Raw genomic sequence first — 21,310 nt, forward strand, 5'->3', positions numbered from 1 at the left:
GACATCATTTAGATTTGAAACAATTATGGTTTGTGTGTAACATAATGATGTGGCATAACCATTCATGGGGGGACAACCACGGTTATACTTCAGTGACAAAATCCTTGGATACCTCCAACATGTCATTTACCATAAAGACTTTATGAGGGTACCCCGGAACAGAAATGGTTAGGTCATTTTGACTCTACTCAGTAGATTAAGTTGGTATGACTAGAAAGCCAAATGACACAGTTATGAGCATAGACCTTTTATTTTTTTTCCCCAGATGTTTGACAGTGTAAACATACATAAAATACATATTAAAGTTTAGATGCTTTATATCTTGTGCAATAAATTGAAGCCTTAAAAAGAAAACATTTCATTAAAAAGAAGGAAACTCATTAGTTTTACTTAATTAAGACAGTAAAATAGCAGCGAGTACCAAGACATTGTGCACTTCTTTTATTTAAGACAAGTTACTTCATTACATCAGAGTCAGAAATGTAAGACTGGCTTTCTTGAATACTTATATAGCTTGAAACACTGGTTAGATAGGGGCATATTTTCCCAACTGTACATCAGGGAAGAGTTCTTTCGTTAGTTTCAAAAAAAAAAAATGCAGACCCTCAAACAGCCAGCATGACCACAGCATTGAGCATTAAGAGAAATGAAGCATTTACTTTCCAAGCACTTGCCACAGAAGGTAAGCGAGTCTTTACATTTGTGGTTGTCTCTTCCCTCCGTAAGTTAAGGGTTGTGCTTTGTTGAGGCATTTCAGAGAAATTATTTGGCATGCCACTAGTAATGCTTAGGGTCATGGGTGTTGGGGATGATTTTGTTGAGCTAGGGAGGCTTGTGTTTGTAACCATTCCATCTTGGAGATGAATAGTTAGAGTTGCAGCTGCTGCTTCATGTGAACTGATGGTTTCTATGGATGTCTCTTCTGGATAGGGCACAAAAGCCTTGTCAGTGCTAGCAAAGGTGGTGTCTTTGCTTAGAGTGGCACCAAACGTTGTTTCCTTTGTTCGATATTGTTTGGGTGTTTTGGTCACTTTGGGTTGAGTAACCATACTCAGAGAGTTAATGGTGTCCACTGTCTGCATCCCACTTACAGTGAACAAGCTTGAGGTAAATCCAGGAGGTGTGGGATATATGTTATGTTCCTTCAGAGATGATATTTGGCTAGAACAGGGAGTCCCTATCACATGGGCTTTTGTTTCCATCATCCACTTCAGTAAGTAAGTAATGTTTTGTTTATGGTCACACAACCACCTGTTATTGTAAAGGGTTATCTCTTGCAACTGAAAGAGTTGGTCAAAAGCTTGATCTGGAATGAATGTGAACTTATTATTGTGCAGGTAAAGATGTGTGAGATTGGTCAGGTTTATTAATGTTCCTGGAAGGATTTGTGTCAAGGAATTGTTAGACAGGTCCACGATATGTAGTTTGGAGGGCATATTGGTTGGAACTGTCCAAAGTTTGTTACTACTGAGGTTGAGAACCTCAAGACTTCTTAGTGTATTTTTAATGAGGACAACCTTTTCCAGCATATTCTTAGAAACATCCAGAAATTTAAGGTTCCACTGATAAGCAGTATCAGATTTGTCAAGCAGTTTAATGTTGTTGTTAGCTGCAGACATGTTCCAGAGGGACCGAGGTAACTGAGCAGGCAGGCTTTCGAGCCTGTTGTTTGAAATGTCCAGGGTCCTCAGATTGGTATATTGGGTTAACTGGTTATGAAGATCAGTAAAATGGTTATAAGACAGATTTAAATGGATAATATTCTCTTGCAGTCCAGATGGTAATGTAGTCAAGTTTCTGCCTGAACAGTCCACATGCCTGTGCCTCTCTGTGCATATACATTGGAGAGGACAACTGCATAAAATACCAGGTGTGAGAAACAGAAGGATGAACAAGCTGGGAGACATTTTCAGTATCTGATATTCCATCAAAGCCTGGAAACAAACAGATACACCCTTCTTTTAATATGCAAACACAATTAGGCATCTGCATGGGTCAGTTAGCATTAGGCAAAATTTTCAATAAACCTCCTTGTTGTTGAGTCCTTTTATAATTGTTCCAGTGATTAAACTAACAAAGCTCCCCTTCATTTATAGTCCAAATGCTTAATCCTTCAATTGGGGCTATGTGGTAGAGAGGGACTCTCTCCCCCTACTTGCTTCTGCATTTTCACCCTTCTCTTCTCCCTTCTTTTACCATAGTCTTTCTTAATTTATCTTCCTAGAGCCTATACATTACAAAATGGCATTCTCTGCAAATACAGAATCAGAATCTTATGCTATTACTATTTTTGATAATATCCTTTCTTACTCAGATAGGAAAAAATGGCTGTCGAGTCTGTTTTGTTTTTTTTTTTCTTTTTTTAAATCTCTGCAGTAATGTAATAGTCAATGTGTGTGTAGAGTAAGATTTTATTTAGATATTAAAACGATACTTTAAAATTCATCTTTGTCTTTTTAGGATAAATATATCCTCGTAAAACATTTTAAGGCACCTGAAAAATTCAGACCAAGACCATACCCTTAAACCTCGCATTTTATAGTGATTTTTTCTGTTTATTTCAGTGCCGATGCTAAAAGAAAGCAGTGTGGACATTCACAAAGTGAATGAATATTAAAAAGAAACCCCTCTACTGACACTGCAGCAAATTTCTGGTGCATGCACTTGCTTCTGAATATATATTCAGTCCTCACATTGACTTTTTCTTTAAAAAAAGGGGGAAAAAATTCCCAAAGTCAGTCTTTTACTGATCTAAATAACAGCTTACCATAGTGTCGTCTTCAGCAGCAGCATCTCATTTTCTCCGGGAAACTTAAGCTTAAAGGTCGCCTTGTTCTGGAGAGTGGGAACCGCTTCTGGCTGTGGGCTGTGCTTGCCTGCTCAGCTGCATTGTGTTGCTGGGAGCTGAAGCTCTGCAACCACCTGATCAGTACCACAGAGGAGGACTGCAGAGCTGTCATTGGCGCTGACTCGAATCTATTGCAAGAGGTGCACACGCAACAAAATGGACCCCCCCATTAAAAAAAAAAAAATTACGGCATTGAGCATTCCTATGGATCTCTGATTTGCTATAGGATATAGTGCCTCGTGTACCTTAGACCTGGCCCTTTCTCATTTTTGTGTATCTGTCTGAGCTGATGTTCTGCATTCGAACATTGCCTCATGAAGAATTTGTGGTTCTTCTTAAAGCCTCTACTCTATTCTTTTTACACATTAAAAAATGTTGAAAATGAATTTCACCTTCCCTGTGGATGGTTTTTCTAAGATGTTCATTTAACTATTTTTAACTCCTGCCTTTTCATGTTGTTCTAAAATGGTTCAATTGTCATGTCACTTTTCAGAATAACATAATACAATCTGTTTCATTTTCATATGCTCCCCCAACATGGTGATTATTACGTATAATCAGCTCTTTGAGTTTATCAACCACTTAAATCTTTATCTTCCTTTTTCGGAAATACTCAAGTACTTCCATATGGTTATTTTGTCTTTATCTTTTGATACAAAGGATCATTTAACCCAGACTATACAAGCAAGACTGCATTTTTAAATGAGCATCATATGCTTTTAATTAAATTTATGTGGTCAGATATGTTTTATTTTATGCTTTTTAGGTGAAGGATATATTTTACAACATGCAACTGGGTAGGTATATGAATTCTTTTCTCCAGAGACCTCTTTGATGCTGTAGGAATAACTGTTTATTTGATTTTATGTTTTAAAAATAATAGCATCAACTTTAGGTGATTTCTTCAGAATGTTTCACATTTTATTTTATTTTTTTTTTAGATTTTTTGAAATTTATTTGACAGACACACAGCAAGAGAGGCAACACAAGCAGGGGGAGTGGGAGAGGGAGAAGCAGGTTCCCCACTGAGCAAGGAACCCCATGTGAGGTTCGATCCCAGGACCCCAGGATAATGACATGAGCCAAAGGCAGCCGCTTAATGACTGAGCCACCTAGGCGCCCCTCACATTTAGTCTTACTGAGAAAGTAATTTAGAGTTTTTAAATTGCATGAAATAATGTCAAAGGCAAAAACCTTTGGTCATGAGTTTTATAAAATGTGACCAGATTTATAGTCATTTCTGCTTCCCTTTTTAGTGGATTGATTATATAAATAATCTGTTAAAATCAAATCTAATTTCCAGGATAGCCAGTTTATCTTAGAAAAGAAAGCAGATAAAGTCATGGCATTTTCATTACAAAATTTTTACTATTTAAAAAACAAGCAATTATTAGTACATTCCATGTAAAGAAAATCTCCTTATGCCTTGTTGTTAATCCTTTTTTTCTCTAAATTATTATTTGTTATTATTTTGCCCCATATTTTACCCCAAATAGAATTTATTGTATTAAAAATTTGTAATTTATTTTCTTAGAAAAGAAACTATACTCTAGGAGTCACCTTTTGTATAAAATTAATGTTCCTCGAAAAGTATCTACATTCTAAAAGTCTGCAGTGTTAGAAACTTATTATTGATTAGGTGCTTTATTCCCACTTTACTTGGAGAGTTCAGCCTTGGACTCTTAATAAGATTCTTTCTATGGATTTCAGAAACCAGTCATCAATCTTAGTGCTTAAAAGCAATGTGTTTAAAAATACTACATTCAGCAATATTGTTGTGGAAATAAGGAATGATTGTTTCGACATTTAGATTTCTTATATTTTAACTCCTGTTTTACTATTATACTTCAAGGAAGTCTCATTACATCAGTGTGGAAGTGTCCATTATACTTACCAGTACTTTTTTTTTGAAACCAAGGACTTGTTATTTCATTAAGTTATGATTCAAATGAATTTGGGAGTAGGCTTTATTGAGATTAGGTTCTGCTGTATATAATAGAAAATTCCAATACAACAACAGTGCCAGTATTTCTCATTTCAGGTTTGGGGACATACCAGTTGCTTCCTCTTATTCAAAGATTATTATAAAATCCTCAAAAAGAGGGGAAATATTTTAATGTATTTGAATTATAATAATTTGTCCTTATGCTTTTAGAAATTCTCATGAAATAGGGGCCCCTAGGTGTCTCAGTGGGTTAAGTGTCTGCCTTTGGCTCAGGTCATGATCCCAGGGTCCTGCATAGCGGGGAGCCTGCTTCTGCCTCTCCCCACACTGAGCTCATGCTGTCTGTCGCTGTCTCTCTCTCCCTCTCTCAGATAAATAAATAAAAGCTTAAAAAAAAATTCCCATGAAATAATATAATAGTATTTTATTATTACTCAAAAAATAAGAATTTTGTATAGGCTTAAGTGTTTGTTACAACTTCTCTTAGGTATTAGGTATTATTTCAGATGCATTGCATTTAATATTTTTTATTTTTTATTTTTTCAAATTTTTATTGTGTTATGTTAATCACCGTATAATACATCATTAGTTTTTGATGCAGTGTCCCAGATTCATTGTTTACATATAACACCAGTGCTCCAAGCAGTTCATGCCCTCCTTAATACCCACCAACAGGCTCACCCATCCCCCACCCCCACCCCCAAACCCTTAGTTTGTTTCTTGGAGTCCACAGTCTCTCATGGTTCATCTCCCCCTCCAATTTCCTCCCCTTCACTTTTCCTTTCCTTCTAATGTCACACTGCATTTTAGATAAGCCTGTCAAGTCAGGAATTACAGGTATTTAGGCAACTATTCTAGACTAAGCATATATATATATATATATATATATATTCTTTTGTGAAACACACTGTCCTAGGATATATCACCCCAACATTGTGAAAGGTATAACAGATTGGCAGATGCCAGGGAACAACTGTCCTGTGGTAATCAACAGTTTGGAAATCTAATCAGTTTGTCTTTTTTTTTTTTTTTTAACTCATTCCCATTTTATTTTATTTTTTCATTCCCATTTCATTTTATTTTGAGTCCAGTATAGTTAACATAGAATGTTCTATTAGCTTCAGGTCTACAAAATAGTGATTCCACAATTCTGTACATTACTCAGTGCTTGTCATGATAAGTGTATAGTTTGTTTTTATTTCTTAAGTTCATAAAATTTGTCATGCTTGAGAGTAAAAGTATTATATTTTCTATCTTTAGTAATATTGTTGGCTATTCAGATTGAATTTGCTGCTGAAAACAATTAAGAGTACTGAACAAAGTATTTAATAGGATGTATGAACTGACAAGACAGAAATTACCACGTCAAAACCAGGTGGATCTTTCTTTTCTCCCCTCTGCACACCTTTTTTCCCATACTGTTGGCTTGTTGCCAAAACTCAGTTATTTGTTCATCTGGATCTATCTGTTTGCTTCTTTATGAACATTTAATTTGTTCCTTTATCCCCCATATTTCCTATAAATGGTCTCTAACAGCATTAACATAATTGTTGTATCATCGTACAATAGTTTCAGAGTAATGCCAGTATTGCTACAATTAGATTACAGACTACTGAATAAAACGTAAGATTTCTTTGCAGCTCTATTTGTTCTTAGAATATATCTCACTAAGGATATGTAGTCAATTCTGTGCTCTCATGCAACTTGAAATAAGGATTTTTCTGTATGTTTATATAACCAACTTTGCATGAAGTTAGGTTCATTAGTTCTTAGGGATTGCTTAAGTCAAAACTATGTGACAAGGTGTATTCAGAGATATCTTCTCTATCCCCTTCACCCTATATCTGTTCTTCCTCTTATTGGTGACCGTTTGTATTTGCTTTTGGTTATATATTTTTTAAAGATTTTATTTATTTATTTGACAGATAGAGATCATAAGTAGGCAGAGAGGCAGGGAGAGAGAGAGGAGGAAGCAGGCTCCCTGCTGAGCAGAGAACCCGATGTGGGGCTCGATTCCAGGACCCTGAGATCATGACCTGAGCCGAAGGCAGAGGCTTTACCCCACTGAGCCACCCAGGCGCTCCTGGTTATATTTTAACTGTATTTCTTTTCTTTTTCTTTTTCTTTTCTTTCTTTTTTTTTTTTTTTTTTTTGCAAACATACTAAGATGTGTATGTATTATACGTTCTTACTCCCTTTTCTTATATTAAGGGCTGCATATTAAATATACTATTATACATCCTTTTAAAAAGAAAAGACTTTATTTATTTGAGAAAGAGAGCACAAACAGCAGAGAGGGAGGGAGAGGGACAAGCAGACTCCACGCTGAGCACGGAGCCTGTTGTGGGCTCATCAGGGGTTTCAATCCCAGGACCCTAAGATCACAACTGTAGCTGAAACCATGAGTCAGATGCTTAATTGACTGAGGCACACTGGCACCCCTACTGTTTACACATCTTGTTCTTTTTTTTCCTGAATATATCTTGAAGATCATGCTACATCAGCATATAGGGATCTTTCACATTCATTTCACAATGCATAGGACCCCATTTGGGAATGTATCATGGTTTATTCACCCAGTCCGTGTTGATGGACATGTGGGTTGTTTCCAGACTTTTGCTGTTACAAATAGTGCCAGTGAATACCCTTGCACCTAAGTAGTTTCATATTTTGTCCAATGAATCTTTGAAAAAGATTCCTAAAGGGGCCCCTGGATGGCTCAGTAGTTAAGCATCTGCCTTTGGCTCAGGTCATAAGCCCAGGGTTCTGGGATCGAGCCCGGAGTCTGGCTCCCTGCTTGGTGGGGAAGCCTGCTTCTTCTTCTCGCAGTTCCCCTGTTTATGTTCCCTCTCTCGTTGTCTCTCTTTCTCTGTCAAATAAATAAATAAAATCCTTAAAAAAAAAAAAAAAAAAGGAAAAGATCCCTAAAAATGGGATTACTGAGTAAAAGGGTAAATTCATTTAGAACTTACCCAGATATTACTGGCTTCTTCTGTCTTATCCTACCATTTTGCAATCCCAGCAGCAGCGTACCAAGGTGTCAGGTCTGTATCACCTCACCATACACTTTGTTGTGGAACTTGTGGCTTTATATCAATCTGATAAGTAAGAGTATCTCCATGTAATTTTAAATACATCTCTTATTATGAGGAATGTTGTATATCTTTACGTTTTTAGGAAACATTTAAATTCTTCTTTTTCCTAGGTTTTGCACATTCCACATTATAAAAGAAATCTCATATTTTCTTCTATTACTTGTATAATTTTATGCTTTATATTTAGATCTCTGGTCCATTTGGTGTGTATTCTAATGTAGTGTGAAGTATGGATCCAGTTTTATCTTTTTCCAAACGTATATCCATTTGTCCCCCTAGTTCTTTCTACTGATTGGAGATTGGAGTCCATTTCTGGACTTTCCATTCCACTCATCTAATCATGTATCAGTATCATGGTACATGATTATTATAATGTTTTAATTCTAGGTACCCAGATATTTTGTACTTTACTTTTTTGATTAGAACTAGGTAATAATAATTACAGGTCAAGTCATTGTGTCCCCCACTACCAGCTGCAAATGGAATATGTAAATAATACATATATATGTTGCAGTGCATGAAGTATGTGCTCGTTGGTCCTATATAAGTGAGAACAGTGCTGAACCAGGAGTCTGGGAACAGACACAGCTTTTAGTATCACCACTAAGAAAATCGCTACTCTCTCCAGCCAATTTTCTCAGCAGTTAACAAATAAAAGGAATGGAACTAGGTGGTCTTCAGGGTTGTTTCTCAATCTAATTAATGCTGATCTGGTAAGAGCACCACTGCTGTGTGGTAATTCAGTCACTTTTTATTCCCTTATGCCTTGTTCTTCCGCCATGTTTATGAAGTAAACTTTCTCTAATGCTCTGGGTCCTGGTTCTTTCATCTTTTTTGTAAGTCTTTCTTTTTTCTAGCATTTTCTTTTCTCCTGTATTTCTTTTATTAGCTTGCATTTCTTTCTGCTGATTAAGCAAGGATTGCCACTGTTTGGCTGCTCAGCTTCCACTGACCTCAGTGGGGAAAAATTGCATGCAGAAAATGGGAGTTATTTTTTCCCCCTGGCAGAGAATTTAAAAAAGAAAGAAAGAAACCAAAAACTAGCTGCTGACACTAAGTCTGTGATTCTTAAGTTGTACAACAAACAGAAGGAAGAAAGCTGCATGTAGGTTTTGAAGAGATCAGAGAAGTCTATAACCAGGTCATCAGCTCCTGATTTATCTATAGGAGTTAGTACTCCCCGATATTTCCCAGCACCCACCCTTCAAGAGATCGGGAAAGAAGGTGATGAGAAAGAAGAGCAAAAGTGTGGAAAGAGCCTCTTTAGGTAACCATCTTACATGTAAAATGAGGAGAGTTATATGGGTTTAAAGCGCATCAAAGTCTTAAGTGTATCTTACTTAAGCTAACTAGAATACTTCCCGTTCAGAAGATTAATAGGAAGTTCTTAAACTCCTGATGGCTGCTGGGTAAATAAACCTTAAAAGTGCCAAGTTTGAAAAACAACATGAGAGAACTGTTTTAATGTGGAAGACAGAGAACCAGTATAATAGGATAGTAAATATGCTTCAGGAATAAGCATCAGGAAAAATTAGTTCAAGGAAGTGTTTCTACAGATAAAAAGTTTTAATGGTCAGTAAGGGACAGTTTAAAAGATTTAAAGGGAAACCTTATAGATAAAATTTCAGTGTCCAAAAGCTTCCTCTTTTTTTTTTTTTTTAATTGAAGGTGGAGCTTTGGGGAACCTGGGTGGCTCAGTTGGTTGGGCAGCTGCCTTTCTCTCAGGTCATGATCCTGGAGTCCTGGGACTATGCCTTTACTACTATCCAAGTAGCTCTTTGTGATAGTCTTCCTTTCATGTTAATCTCACTAGCTCCTGTTTTTCCCTTCTTAAATATGGGTACTTGTTATTCAGTCCTCACTCTTAGCTACTTTTCTCTAATCCTGATTGCATAAATTTTCAGCTCTCACCTATATGCCATAGCTCCCAAACCTGCACATCGAGCCTAAACTCATGGGGAGTCTGCTTCTCCCTCTGACCTTCTCCCCTCTCATGCTCTCTCTCTCTTTCTCTCAAATACATAAATAAAATTAAAAAAAAAAAAGGTGGAGCTCTGTTAGTTTATTGAACATGAGTGCTACAAATAAAGTGTTTTGTTCTGAGAAACTTCAGAAATATGAGGGGTTCTTTAAGGTTAAACTACCAACAAGACCACCACATTTCATTATGAGTGAGACTTCCCCTGGGAGTTAGGGTAGGGCAAGGAGGACCACTACATGCTTGTTGGGCAAAGAAGCACTTCTGCAGGCACAGGCTGGCACCCCAACAACCATAGCCAAGGAACACTTGCCATATGGACACTGCCAAATATTGGGGCCACCCCTGCTCTGATAACTCAGATTCATCACTTCTCAGGTCATGGAGGAAAGATGAAATTCCGCATTGGAATGGTGGCTTAAGAACTTAAATATAGAGTGTCAGAAAGTATAAGTAAGTTTAGTGAAAGTTGAGAACCATCTGTATTTGATACAGTCTGTTTTTCTTGGAAAAATCATTCAGATTTGGAACGAAGCCAAAGAGGTGTGGTTTAGTGTATGTGGTTTTGTTTTCCATTGTAAGATTTCTTTTCTGGGGGGTGCTTGAGCCATAGAAAGAAGAAATTCTTTAAAGAGGCTAATTTTTAAAAAATTGTGTTCTCCCAGTGAGATAGGGAAATATCAACAGTTTTTGGTGTATGCTTCTATTCTTTTGAAGTAGATATGCCTAATCCAACATCCCCTCCATTTGATGGTTTGTTTTTTTTTTAGATTATTTATTTGTTTATTTGACACAGAGAGATCACAAGTAGGTGGTGGGGGGAGCAGGCTCCCCACTGAGCAGAGAGCCCAATGATGCTCAATCCCAGGGCTCTGAGACAAAGGTAGGAGCTTAATCCACTGAGCCACCCACCCACTGAGCCAAATGGAGCACCCCTCCATTTGATGTTTTAACAGATTTGCTTTACTGTTTCCAGTGAGAGCTAAAAGGAAATTTTTGTGTTCTCAAATACGCATTTTAGTTTCTCATCCCCACAACCCTGGCGTATTTATAATACTTGAGGTATTAATTTAAAATTTGGAGTTTTGTTTGAAACTCGGATCATGTATTTAATTTCTTATTCCTGCCCACGACTTCAAACTTTGAAATGGAAAAACAGAAAGTTATTTATTCAAGGTAACTTTATACACAGGTTTTGAGGGGAAAAAATATCTATTATGTGATATTAAGTATATGTAGATTGCTTGTTTCCAAAATGGCTAAGTTATTTACATACATCTATAAAACATACTATACATTAAAGTTGGGTACAGTGATTAAATCCCTGTTACATCATTTTTAAAAAAATAAGTTCCACTTATGCATGTGAACTTTGAGCAGATTCAGGTAGTTCCTGAAAAAAAATCAAAATTGGCTACCAGTTGCTTTCATCACATGAAGAAAAACAAAAGATGGAGTTCATAAGAAAGATGGAAAATCAGCTAAAAAGCAAGTTACAATATTTATAACAGTTCTTCAGGTGGGGGCGGCAAGTATTCACTGTGATCCTGATCACAATCAGGAGGAACAGAGAACTCCTGACACTGGATCCCATTGTTGGAATCTTCCTGGTTTTTCATGAAATCTCCTGGTTCCAGGGGCAAGTTAAGTGAGTCAGGTGGAGGTGGAAATGTTTGTTCGAACTCGGTATTATGATTTTTACAGACTTGATTGAGACAGTCCAGAGACGGTGGGAGATTGGAGGAAGCATTTGGAAGAGGAGATAGAACTGTCATTGTGGGTTTGTCACATTGGTTATTCTCCTGTTCTTCCAAATCAAGAAGTGGGGGAGGCGGTGGAAGCAGATCTGCATCATCTGAAGAGGAAACTGCAGTGCCGATCGTTGATCCACCAGGACTCTCCTCTGATGTACCATTTACTTCATCTTTTGTTTTTTCTGTTTTGAGGGGGTTGGAATCTTCAGTGTGTTCATTTGAGTCAAACAACTTAATTTCCAAGTCCTCTGCTAAGAGTGTGCTTTTGTTTGATTTCCAAGGCATAAATGTAACAATTGATGTACGTTTTGTGGGGACTTCATTTCCTCTAATGTTATCCATATATATGTCGGGGGTTTCACCATCAGCAAATGGAGACCTACCTGCCCAATTCTGATCACTTAAAGCTGGTTTTCTCAAACATTTCCATAGTACAATTATGATTATAGATACCAACATAGAAGTCAGAATTACGCCAATTAATATGGAAGCTATTGAATTAGCACTGGTTTCATGTGAGATAGTTTTGCTACTGGTAGTTTCTAGGATGAATCCTGGAGTAATCCTCCACGAGCTTTTGATACTTGTTGGTCGTACAGTTGGATTATGAACAGTTGGTGGTGTTGATTTCCTAGAAGAGGTACGGACGGATGATGGCTGTTGAGTGGAAGTATAGACAAATGGTGGCAGTCGTTTGGTAGAAGTATGGGCAGATGGTGGTAGTTGTCCAGCAGAAGTAAACACAGGTACTGCTGTCTGTTGGGAAGACATGTTGGCCATTGATACTGGTTGTCCGGTGTTGTTATAGGCAAGTGGTCGCCCAGCAGAAGTGTGTGCTGCTGGTTCTTCAGACGAAGCATGGGCAGCTGGTGGTGTTTGTTCATCAGCAGCTTTAACAGTTGGTACTGGCTGTTCTGGAGAAACATGGTTGAATTGTGTTGGTTGACTCATAGGATTCTCTGTTGTGGTTTGAGAATTAGCTGAGTTAGATAGCCTTGGTGATCTAAATAAAGTAGACTGTGGTTGCTTCTCTGTTGTAATTGCTTCTCTCTCTGAGGAAAATGTATCACTGATGTATCCACAAAACAAAATTAAGATGAAATATTTGGGATCCATTCCAGAATGTTTCCTCTTTACCAGTGGTTTTATAATGAGAGAAAGAAAGACAGGTATTATTTGGTGTCTGGCACAAAGTAGGTAGGTACCTAATAAGTATTTATTGTTTCTAATTTAGACTTGATACACTGTGGTGTAAATAAATTCTTTTGAATATATCCTAACTTAACCTTACAACATTTGGACCTCATAGGCAATAGTCTCTTAATTCTTTCATAAGACCTGTACTTGGCTTTGCTGCCCTCCTCGGTTTGTTACATTGCAATCCTTCATTTTACCATCATACTTGTGATACACATAGGCTGTGGATGCTGGTTCCATGTGCTCTCTATTCTTTTCTTCCTTACTGCTAGAAATACACTGATCCTGTTGCTTTGAAGGACACCAGTAATCATCTGTTACCTAATCCAAAGTCTTGATTTTATTCTTTTTTTCTCTCCCTCTCTTGACCACATTTGATGCTATTGACTATGCCTTTACTACTATCCAAGTTGCTCTTTGTGATAGTCTTCCTTTCATGTTAATCTCACTAGCTCCTGTTTTTCCCTTCTTAAATATGGGTACCTGTTATTCAGTCCTCACTCTTAGCTACTTTTCTCTAATCCTGATTGCATAAATTTTCAGCTCTCACCTATATGCCATAGCTCCCAAACCTGCACATCCAGCCTAAACTCATTAATTCCATTCCATTTACATGACTTCTTGGTGGACATTTCCATGTATATATCCTACTGTCAGCAAATTTAAAATATTTAAAACACAGAATTCATTTTCATGTGGAAACTGGCTCTCTTTATTTTCATACGGTGCTACCTTTGTTTAAGTTTTGTATGCAGAGAGTCTATTGTGTTAGTAGTCTCTACAGTATCATCAGTCTATCACTGTCTCTTTATGTTAGGATCTTATACTCTTTTTTTAAGATTTTATTTTGAGCCACAAGTAGGGGGAGGGACAGAAGAAGAGGGAGAGAATCTCAAGCAGCCTATGTGCTGAGTGCCGAGCCAGATGTGGAGCTCAGCGCGGGCTTCATGTCCTGACTCTGAGATCATGACCTGAGGCGATATCAAGAGTCTGATGCTTAGCCAACTGAGCTATCCAAGCACCCCTAGGATCTCATACTCTTAAAGGAGTCAGTTCAACTCAGAATCCTAAACAGTCTTTGAATCTGGTTGAGTCAGTTGTTGCCAATTGGTAAAGTTGTCCCACTGCTGCTTTCATTCATTTATTGATAAACATTATCTTTGTGTCAGGTCTGTTCTAGGTTTAAGAGATACACCCCCCCCTCCTGAGTTTCTAGTGGTAGAAATAAGTAATAAATAATTATAATAGTTTAATAAGCTTTCTCCTAAAGGTATGCAAGAGATGCACAGAGGAACCATTGCAGCCTAGGAGGCTTTCAGGGAAGGTTTTTCAGAGAAGTAAAACTTGAGCTGTCTTGAAAGATCTGTAAGAAGGAATGAAGTAAGTAAAGTATTGCAGTCAGGGGAACAGCATATGGACATGGGAAGAGAAGGCTCGTGTGTAAGTTTGGCAGGCAGGGCTTTTTGTGGGATGTGGTAGATGCTAAAACGTGAGAAGTAAGTTCCAGTTCTACTTCCAGCATGTGACTCTGCGTCTGAGTGTGCGAACTAGTCATTTCATCCCTCCTGTCTCAACTGCCTTCTCTCTAAAGTGAAGAGTTACACTAGGACAGTTTCAGCTCTAAGTGTAATATACTGTTGTGTACATCATTAGACACAATGGTAACTATTTGGCTATTCCTTAACGTTAGGTTGGTTATTAATGCTGGGTTGGTTATTAATGTCAGGGAAAGGAACATCTCAGGGTGTTAGATCCTGGTAAATCGACTAGAAACTATAGTTTTTCTGGGATTTCTAGTCCAATGTGAGAGAGATTTGATGTTCTATGCGAAGCACAGTAACAGAAGAGGAATGCCCTCAAGTTTTGCAAATAAATAGACTTTTCAGCGTATTTGAATAGTTTTCATTGTTTACTCCTCTACTACTTGGTACAGAGTGTTGGTAAATTACCCTGTTTAAGCAGAGGGCATGTGATTTATTCCCCCCTCAGTGGTCTCTTCCTTTTTATTTTCTTTCTAATACTAAAGGCCTAAATTTAAAATTTTCTCCTTTAAACTTTCCTGCATACTACTGATGAAGTAATCTTCTGAAAAACGTTTATAGTCAGCTTACTGCTCCCTGACTTATGGGTTCCCTGCTGCTGTCAAGACAAAAATTCTAAACCGAGTTTTCTTCCTTCTGGCTTGAATTTACCAGTCCTGACTCATGTCTCAAGACTGAAACTTCTCATTCAGCCAAATGTACCTCTTCCCATCTTAAGTACTTTCTAGACACATGCTTTTTTCCCTAAATAGACACTTTAAATTACACTGTTTCTCACCCTCTTAGCGTATGTTCCCCATCCCCAAACTCATCCTCTTTTCTTGTCTGAACCGGTCCTCACTGGTCAGACCTCAGCTTAAATTCCCCTTCCTAAATCAAGTTCTCTGTGACTGACCACATCCCAGAGAGTTCAACCATTCCCCGAACCCTCCTAGGTCTTGTCTTTATGGTTCCTTAGATAATTATTCATGGTCCTGCCATAGTCACATCTTTATTCTCTTAAATAATTGTGTTATTATTTTTTAAAAGATTATTTATTTATTTATTTGACAGACAGAGATCACAAGTAGGCAGAGAGGCAGGGGGAGGCAGGCTCCCCACTGAGCAGAGAGCCCGATGCGGGTCTCGATCCCAGGACCCCTGGATCATGACCCGAGCTTAAGGCAGAGGCTTAACCCACTGAGCCACCCAGGCGCCCCTGTGTTATTTTTTAATTACTTTTAACTCGCACATTTTCTTTTTATTATCCCCACCCATTCAAACAAGAACCTTGAAGAAAGCAAAAAAGAAACAAAAATTTTATATAGAACATATTCTGTACTGTACTATCTCTCGTGTTTTAATATAAACTTTACTTCATTTAACCTTTAAATGATCATGAGGAAGATGAAGGAATCCTTGACTTACAGATAAAGACACAAATTCACATGGATTAAGAGTTTACCTAGAGTGCCTGAGTGGCTCAGTCAGTTAAGCATCTGCCTTCAGCTCAGGTTATGATCCTGGGGTCTTGGGATCGAGCCCCGCATCAGGCTCCCTGCTTAGCAGAGAGGTGCTTCTCCCTCTCCCTCTGCCTGCCACTCTCCCTGAGAGTGCTCTCTTTATCTATCGAATAAATGAAGTCTTAAAAAAAGAGTTTGCCTAGTGTTCTATCACTTTTATATATATTAAATCACAAGTAAGGAATTTGTACCCAGCGCCATCTGATTGACAAGCATGTATTCTTTCTCCTCCCTAAACTGCCTTGGGTTTTGATTCCTTTATATCTAAGTGCCATATATCTTAAGAGCTCAGGAAACACTTAATCTGTATTGGGTTTATGGTTCCTTTCCATTTCACTTTTTCACTATTTATTAATACTTCTGCCAGCATGTAAGCAGAGAAGATAAATCTAAGTTGTTAAATTATGCTTGTTATCCATTTTTCAAAAGGTTTCACAGGAAAAAAATAGAAACTTTTGGCATAAATGTGGGCATTTGAATCATCTCTATATGGTTATCCATGTGCCATTCCTACTTGCTATTCTTACAGATTTCCACCACCCCCAAAAGTCATTCTTCAGGGTTTCACTTTAGTTTTTTAAAAATGCCATCCAAAGCAACAGAAAATATAGGCCATGAATTGTCTTCAGCCAAAAATGTTTCCTCTTTTATGACTTCACCTAAAATTTAAAAAACCCACACAGTTCCTCTTTTCAATTCACTAAAAAAAAGCACTAGAGAAGGAAAGACCCTGAACAGGAACATGATTATAAACCATTTTAATTTGTAAGATCAGTTTTGGTAAGTTCATAACCTCTTTTGTGAATAGGAAGGTCATGTGAGATTTTTCTACTTGTCATTTAAGGGTTACAACAATCTCAAAACCAAATTCCATTTTTTACCTCTTCTGTCTCTTCTTCCCACTCTTCAGTTAGCTGTCTACCCTCCAAGGGTCTGCTACATTAGAATGCTAGAATCTGTATTAGATTTCTGCTATGACAAATCAGAATAGCCCAGAAAAGAGAGAGCAAGATTTAAAATAGGAATATATAAGGGGCATAATAGTGAAGAAACTGACATTTTTCTAATTCAGAGAAGTGAGGCCAGTGTTATGAGCAGTGCAGAAAGTTATTTAACATATGTATTTTTTTTAAATATATAAACCATGTATACCTGAAGTACCAACATATCTTCTTCAGGGAGAGAAGGTGGAAAGAACAAACCATATGGGGGAAGTAGAAAGGAGAAAATGTAAGATAATATTAAATGAAAAGGGAGTGCAAAGAAATTAAAAAAAAAAAAAAAAACCAAAGAGAAAAATAAAGCAGAAATTATAGTAGGCAGCCAATATATGGAAAAAGGGGAAGGTCAGTGGACTAGAGAAGGTATTGAAGAGTTAGTGAAAAGCTGAAGAAAAAGTGGTAGCTATGTAATTAGCAAGAAATTGGGGTAGGTGATTAAAGTGGAAGAGTTGGGCAAAATTAGAAGTTGGGGGAGAAGATTGAAGTAAATGGAAGAAAGAACCACAGAGTGCTGCTCTCTGTCACTGAACAGGATTTGTGGTCGTAGGGAAGGAACAAGAGGAGCTGTTTTTCCATGATGGAGGACTTGACTCACCCATTTTCTCAAACTCACTAGGCTTTCATTTCAGGTTCTCCTGTCTGTTCTAAGTATTCTTAAGATTCTCTCTTTTTATTTCTTTCTGGCACAATTCAGAACATAACTGCTAATTATTCTAAAGAACCCAGACATATTCTATATAGCATTTTTCTAGAAATCCCTTAGTCTGCTGCTCAGGCAAATCCCACATTGTCTACTTTTGTATGGCAGTATTTTGCTCATTATTATAGGTTGGCACTTTGAGGTCTAAATCTGTGATTTTGGTCCTCTGGCTTTTCCCGAATATTTAAAAATGTTTTAAAAGACGAAGGAAAACATCAACTGTGTTTTAACTAAACATCTTACAGGCAATTAACACTGAAGGTAGGAGTCCTTATGTATCAGACATGTTCTCATAAATATGATGCATAAATATGTAAAGGGTACAGTTAAGATTGAATCTGTGAGGAGGAGTAAAAAGAGATTAACCTTGAACTCTTGATAGGAAGCATTTGGTGACTTTTATCGGTATTAGCTACCATTTACTGAGCACCCACTCAGTGTTAGGTACTATTCTATTTTAACAAGCAGAGTAGATGTGGGATAACTTGCCAGTGTCCCGAGTTGTAAATAGAGGCAATGATCAAGAAATCATGTCAGTCATACACAAGAGCCCTTTCCTTCTGGTATATGTCACTAAACATGCTGCACTGCCTTTCGTAGTAAAATCATGAAGCAGGGGGCACCTGGGTGGCTCAGTGGGTTAAAGCCTCTGCCTTCGGCTCAGGTCATGATCTCAGGGTCCTGGGATAGAGCCCCACATTGGGCTCTCTGCTCAGCAGGGAGCCTGCTTCCTCCTGTCTCTCTGCCTGCCTCTCTGCCTGCTTGTGATCTCAATCTGTCAAATAAATAAAATCTTAAAAAAAAAAATCATGAAGCAGAAATGCTAAAGAATAAATGAAGGAAGGAGATGTGAGCTCTCTAGGAACAGATACGTAAGTAACTTTGGGAGGCAGTCTTGAGTTAAGGGGTAGGGAAAAAAAGACTACCAGAAAACCAGGTTATGCCTGGTTATGCGAGGTTCTGCCTCTGATTCTATGAAATTAGTTACGAGAATTTTAAATGTTTAGCCTATAAGCTATCATATATGAAATGACTTTTTAAGATCAGACATTGAAAGGATTCATATTTATATTTAACAAATTTGAACTTACTCAGAATTCATAATTTCCTTCTCAGTAGAGTTATATAGGAATTAGTTGAAAAACACAGGTACTATTACACTCCAAATTTTGAACTGGCCCTTTAAAAATATAGAGAGACAAGTCTTATCTAAAAAAGAGATAAAAATCTTTATTTCTAACTTAAGTAATAGTTACTTAGAAAAAATCCAAAGTGGACTTCTATAAGGGAAAGTCATAAATATTTATGAAATGTTGAAATAGAGTATCACCCAGTATAAATTTATATTCTGCGATATTGTAAGTCTGTGTAAACTAAACTCTTGGCAGTTTTTATTTGGAGGGTATTTACTTTGTAACTGCCCAGTTTACTCACAGAGTAGTCATGTTGTATGCAGATTAGAAATTTTCTATTATTTATCCTATGAGTGTTTTTTCCCGTATCTATTTTATACTACTTACCAATAGCTCAGATAACAATGTATTGCTTAAATATGTAGGTGATATGAATATATGTATACATTTTATCATAACAGTTTTGTCTTAGCTTTAAAAATGAGACCTATTTTCCTATAACTATTATTACTAAAATAGAAAATGCTGTTTGTATTAAAAAATGATAATTGAGTACCTTATCTAATCTCCTTTGGTTTCTTTCTTAATTTAAGTGAATGTGACCATTTTTACCATAGAAACTAAAGGGTATTAAAAAATAACTTGAATCTATGGATTATGTTATATATGGGACAACTTTATGGAAAGCAAGTTAGAGGGTTTTTTTGTTGTTGTTGTTTTTTAAAGATTTTATTTATTTTATTTGACAGACAGAGATCACAAGTAGGCAGAGAGGCAGGCAGAGAGAGAGGAGGGGAAGCAGGCTCCCTGCTGAGCAGAGAGTCCGATGTGGGGCTCGATCCCAGCACTCTGGGACCATGACCTGAACCGAAGGCAGAGGCTTTAACCCACTGAGCCACCCAGGTGCCCGGCAAGCTAGAGTTTTTAACAGTTGGTATTTGGGGATTGTAAATTCAGTCATGTCCCATGGACTCTAGTTTTACTTGTCACCTTTAGCTTTCTCTGCCAGGGTTATAGTTTATTGTTTATAACTACAGAACTAAGGCTGACTAACCATTGAGATTGAACAAAATTAAAAGGGCTGTATCATACAAACCTTGCTGAAAATTTTTCTTCAAGGCAAGCTCAACATTGCATATTTTTTAATTCCATGCAACCAAACTCCAAAACCTGCCCTAGACATCTTTAGACTAGCAGAATTTAAGTTGAAAACACTAACAACAGCTTAGTTTTAAAAATAAATTTTATATAAAATAAAGATCAAACCAGATTGCCTGTGTGAAAATTTTCTTACCTCAGCTGTTAACTTCTTTTTGCAGAATGCTGAGTTCTTGTTCTATCTGGACATTTTAGTGATTTGGCTAAGAAAGCAAAAGGGGTGGTTCAGTTCAGATTAAAAATGGTCCTGTAGCAAACTGAAATGCTTTCTGTAGAAAAAAAGGAAGTTTATCGATAGTTGGTTCCGGAAGTGCAATAAGCCGCAAAATGACTAAATAATGCACTACTTGAACAGAACTTATTTTGAAACACAGTTTGCAGCTTTATGATTTGAATGCTTATAATTAATGTTGGTAAGTGAACATTTGAGACTCTCTAGTAATGTGATTATATAATTTAAATACTTAGAATAGTACTTTAGAGGGGAACCTACATATTCTAAGGCAAAAACTGCCAGTTGGGTTATCACCCAAAGTGAGATTTCTTCTCGTAAGAAGCAAAAGATGTGTTCTGTTTACTCGATCACCTTAGGCAAGTTGCTGTGCTTCTGAGTCATCATTTCCTCCTCTGGAGGAATATTTCTCTTATTGAGCTATTGTGAAGATTAAGTAAGATAACGTGTATAAATGCCTCACACACGGTAGGAAGCCAGTAAATGTTAACATTATTTCCTCGTACATAATTTAGACAAAGCCCAGGTAAAAGTGTAATTAAACTTTTCGGATTGAGTACTTTACTAAATGATTTTGGAGTTCCAGTGCGCAACTCTTTGATTACCCACAGAGTAGGTACTTCCCAGTGGAAGGTAAAATAAATTGGGAATCATGATTTAAATGAGTCAACTAAGCAAAGTACATTGAACAGAGAATGAGTTAGTCTGAAGAAAAATTTCTTTGCACAAGTCTCCTCCTAGCTTCTTTCCTGCTCTGAGAAATGGAAGTCGTATTTCCTAATTTATAAATTTGTTTTGGGTTTAAATAAATGTGAAGTGCCTAGCATAGTGCCCTTTAGAGTAGATACCGTAAGTATTAAGCCTTGCCCTGCTTTTCGTGATCACTGCAGAGGATCATGGACTAGCAGTGACTAGTTCTTAACATCAAAGTCCTTATACCTTGGTATAAAAAGAATATAATCAAAGCACTGTGAACTTTTGATTTACTACTTTAAAATCCCTGAATTGAATATGTGAATCATAACTCCTGGAATAGAAAACAAAAGTGTTCTTTTTTCAAAAATAACTTAAAATTTGAACTCAAAATTTATCTTAACCTGTTAAGATATAAAGGAACCACTTCTCTTTGTTCATGAACTGTCATTGGATAGCATCATTCTGAGGGCGTTAATTAGTGAGTGATGAATTTTAAATATTCTTGCAATAGAAGCTTTATTTTTTTTGTC

General features: G+C 37.1%; 3 protein-coding genes across 10 annotated transcripts in view; 1 reads left to right on the top strand and 2 right to left on the bottom strand.

Moving 5' to 3' along the window:
* Positions 1 to 21,310, top strand: part of NF1 (neurofibromin 1) — a 253,525-nt gene that overhangs the window by 180,274 nt on the left and 51,941 nt on the right. The gene's annotated exons all lie outside the window — the stretch shown is intronic.
* OMG (oligodendrocyte myelin glycoprotein) lies at positions 234 to 2,966 on the bottom strand. Its single transcript, XM_032321567.1, has 2 exons — positions 2,768 to 2,966; positions 234 to 1,934 (listed from the first exon to the last, which is right to left on the bottom strand). The coding sequence occupies exons 1-2, from the start codon at positions 2,768 to 2,770 to the stop codon at positions 606 to 608; spliced, it is 1,332 nt and encodes a 443-aa protein (XP_032177458.1). The 5' UTR covers positions 2,771 to 2,966; the 3' UTR covers positions 234 to 605.
* On the bottom strand, positions 11,046 to 20,123 carry EVI2B (ecotropic viral integration site 2B). Its single transcript, XM_032321566.1, has 2 exons — positions 19,989 to 20,123; positions 11,046 to 12,751 (listed from the first exon to the last, which is right to left on the bottom strand). The coding sequence occupies exon 2, from the start codon at positions 12,734 to 12,736 to the stop codon at positions 11,369 to 11,371; it is 1,368 nt and encodes a 455-aa protein (XP_032177457.1). The 5' UTR covers positions 12,737 to 12,751; positions 19,989 to 20,123; the 3' UTR covers positions 11,046 to 11,368.

This window comes from Mustela erminea, chromosome 18 (assembly GCF_009829155.1).
Source record: "Mustela erminea isolate mMusErm1 chromosome 18, mMusErm1.Pri, whole genome shotgun sequence".
NCBI classification, from domain to species: Eukaryota; Metazoa; Chordata; class Mammalia; order Carnivora; family Mustelidae; genus Mustela; species Mustela erminea.

What these genes read in the sequence shown, in the direction of transcription:
- EVI2B (XM_032321566.1), bottom strand. Translation starts at nt 12,736, where the DNA reads ATGGATCCCAAATATTTCATCTTAATTTTGTTTTGTGGATACATCAGT.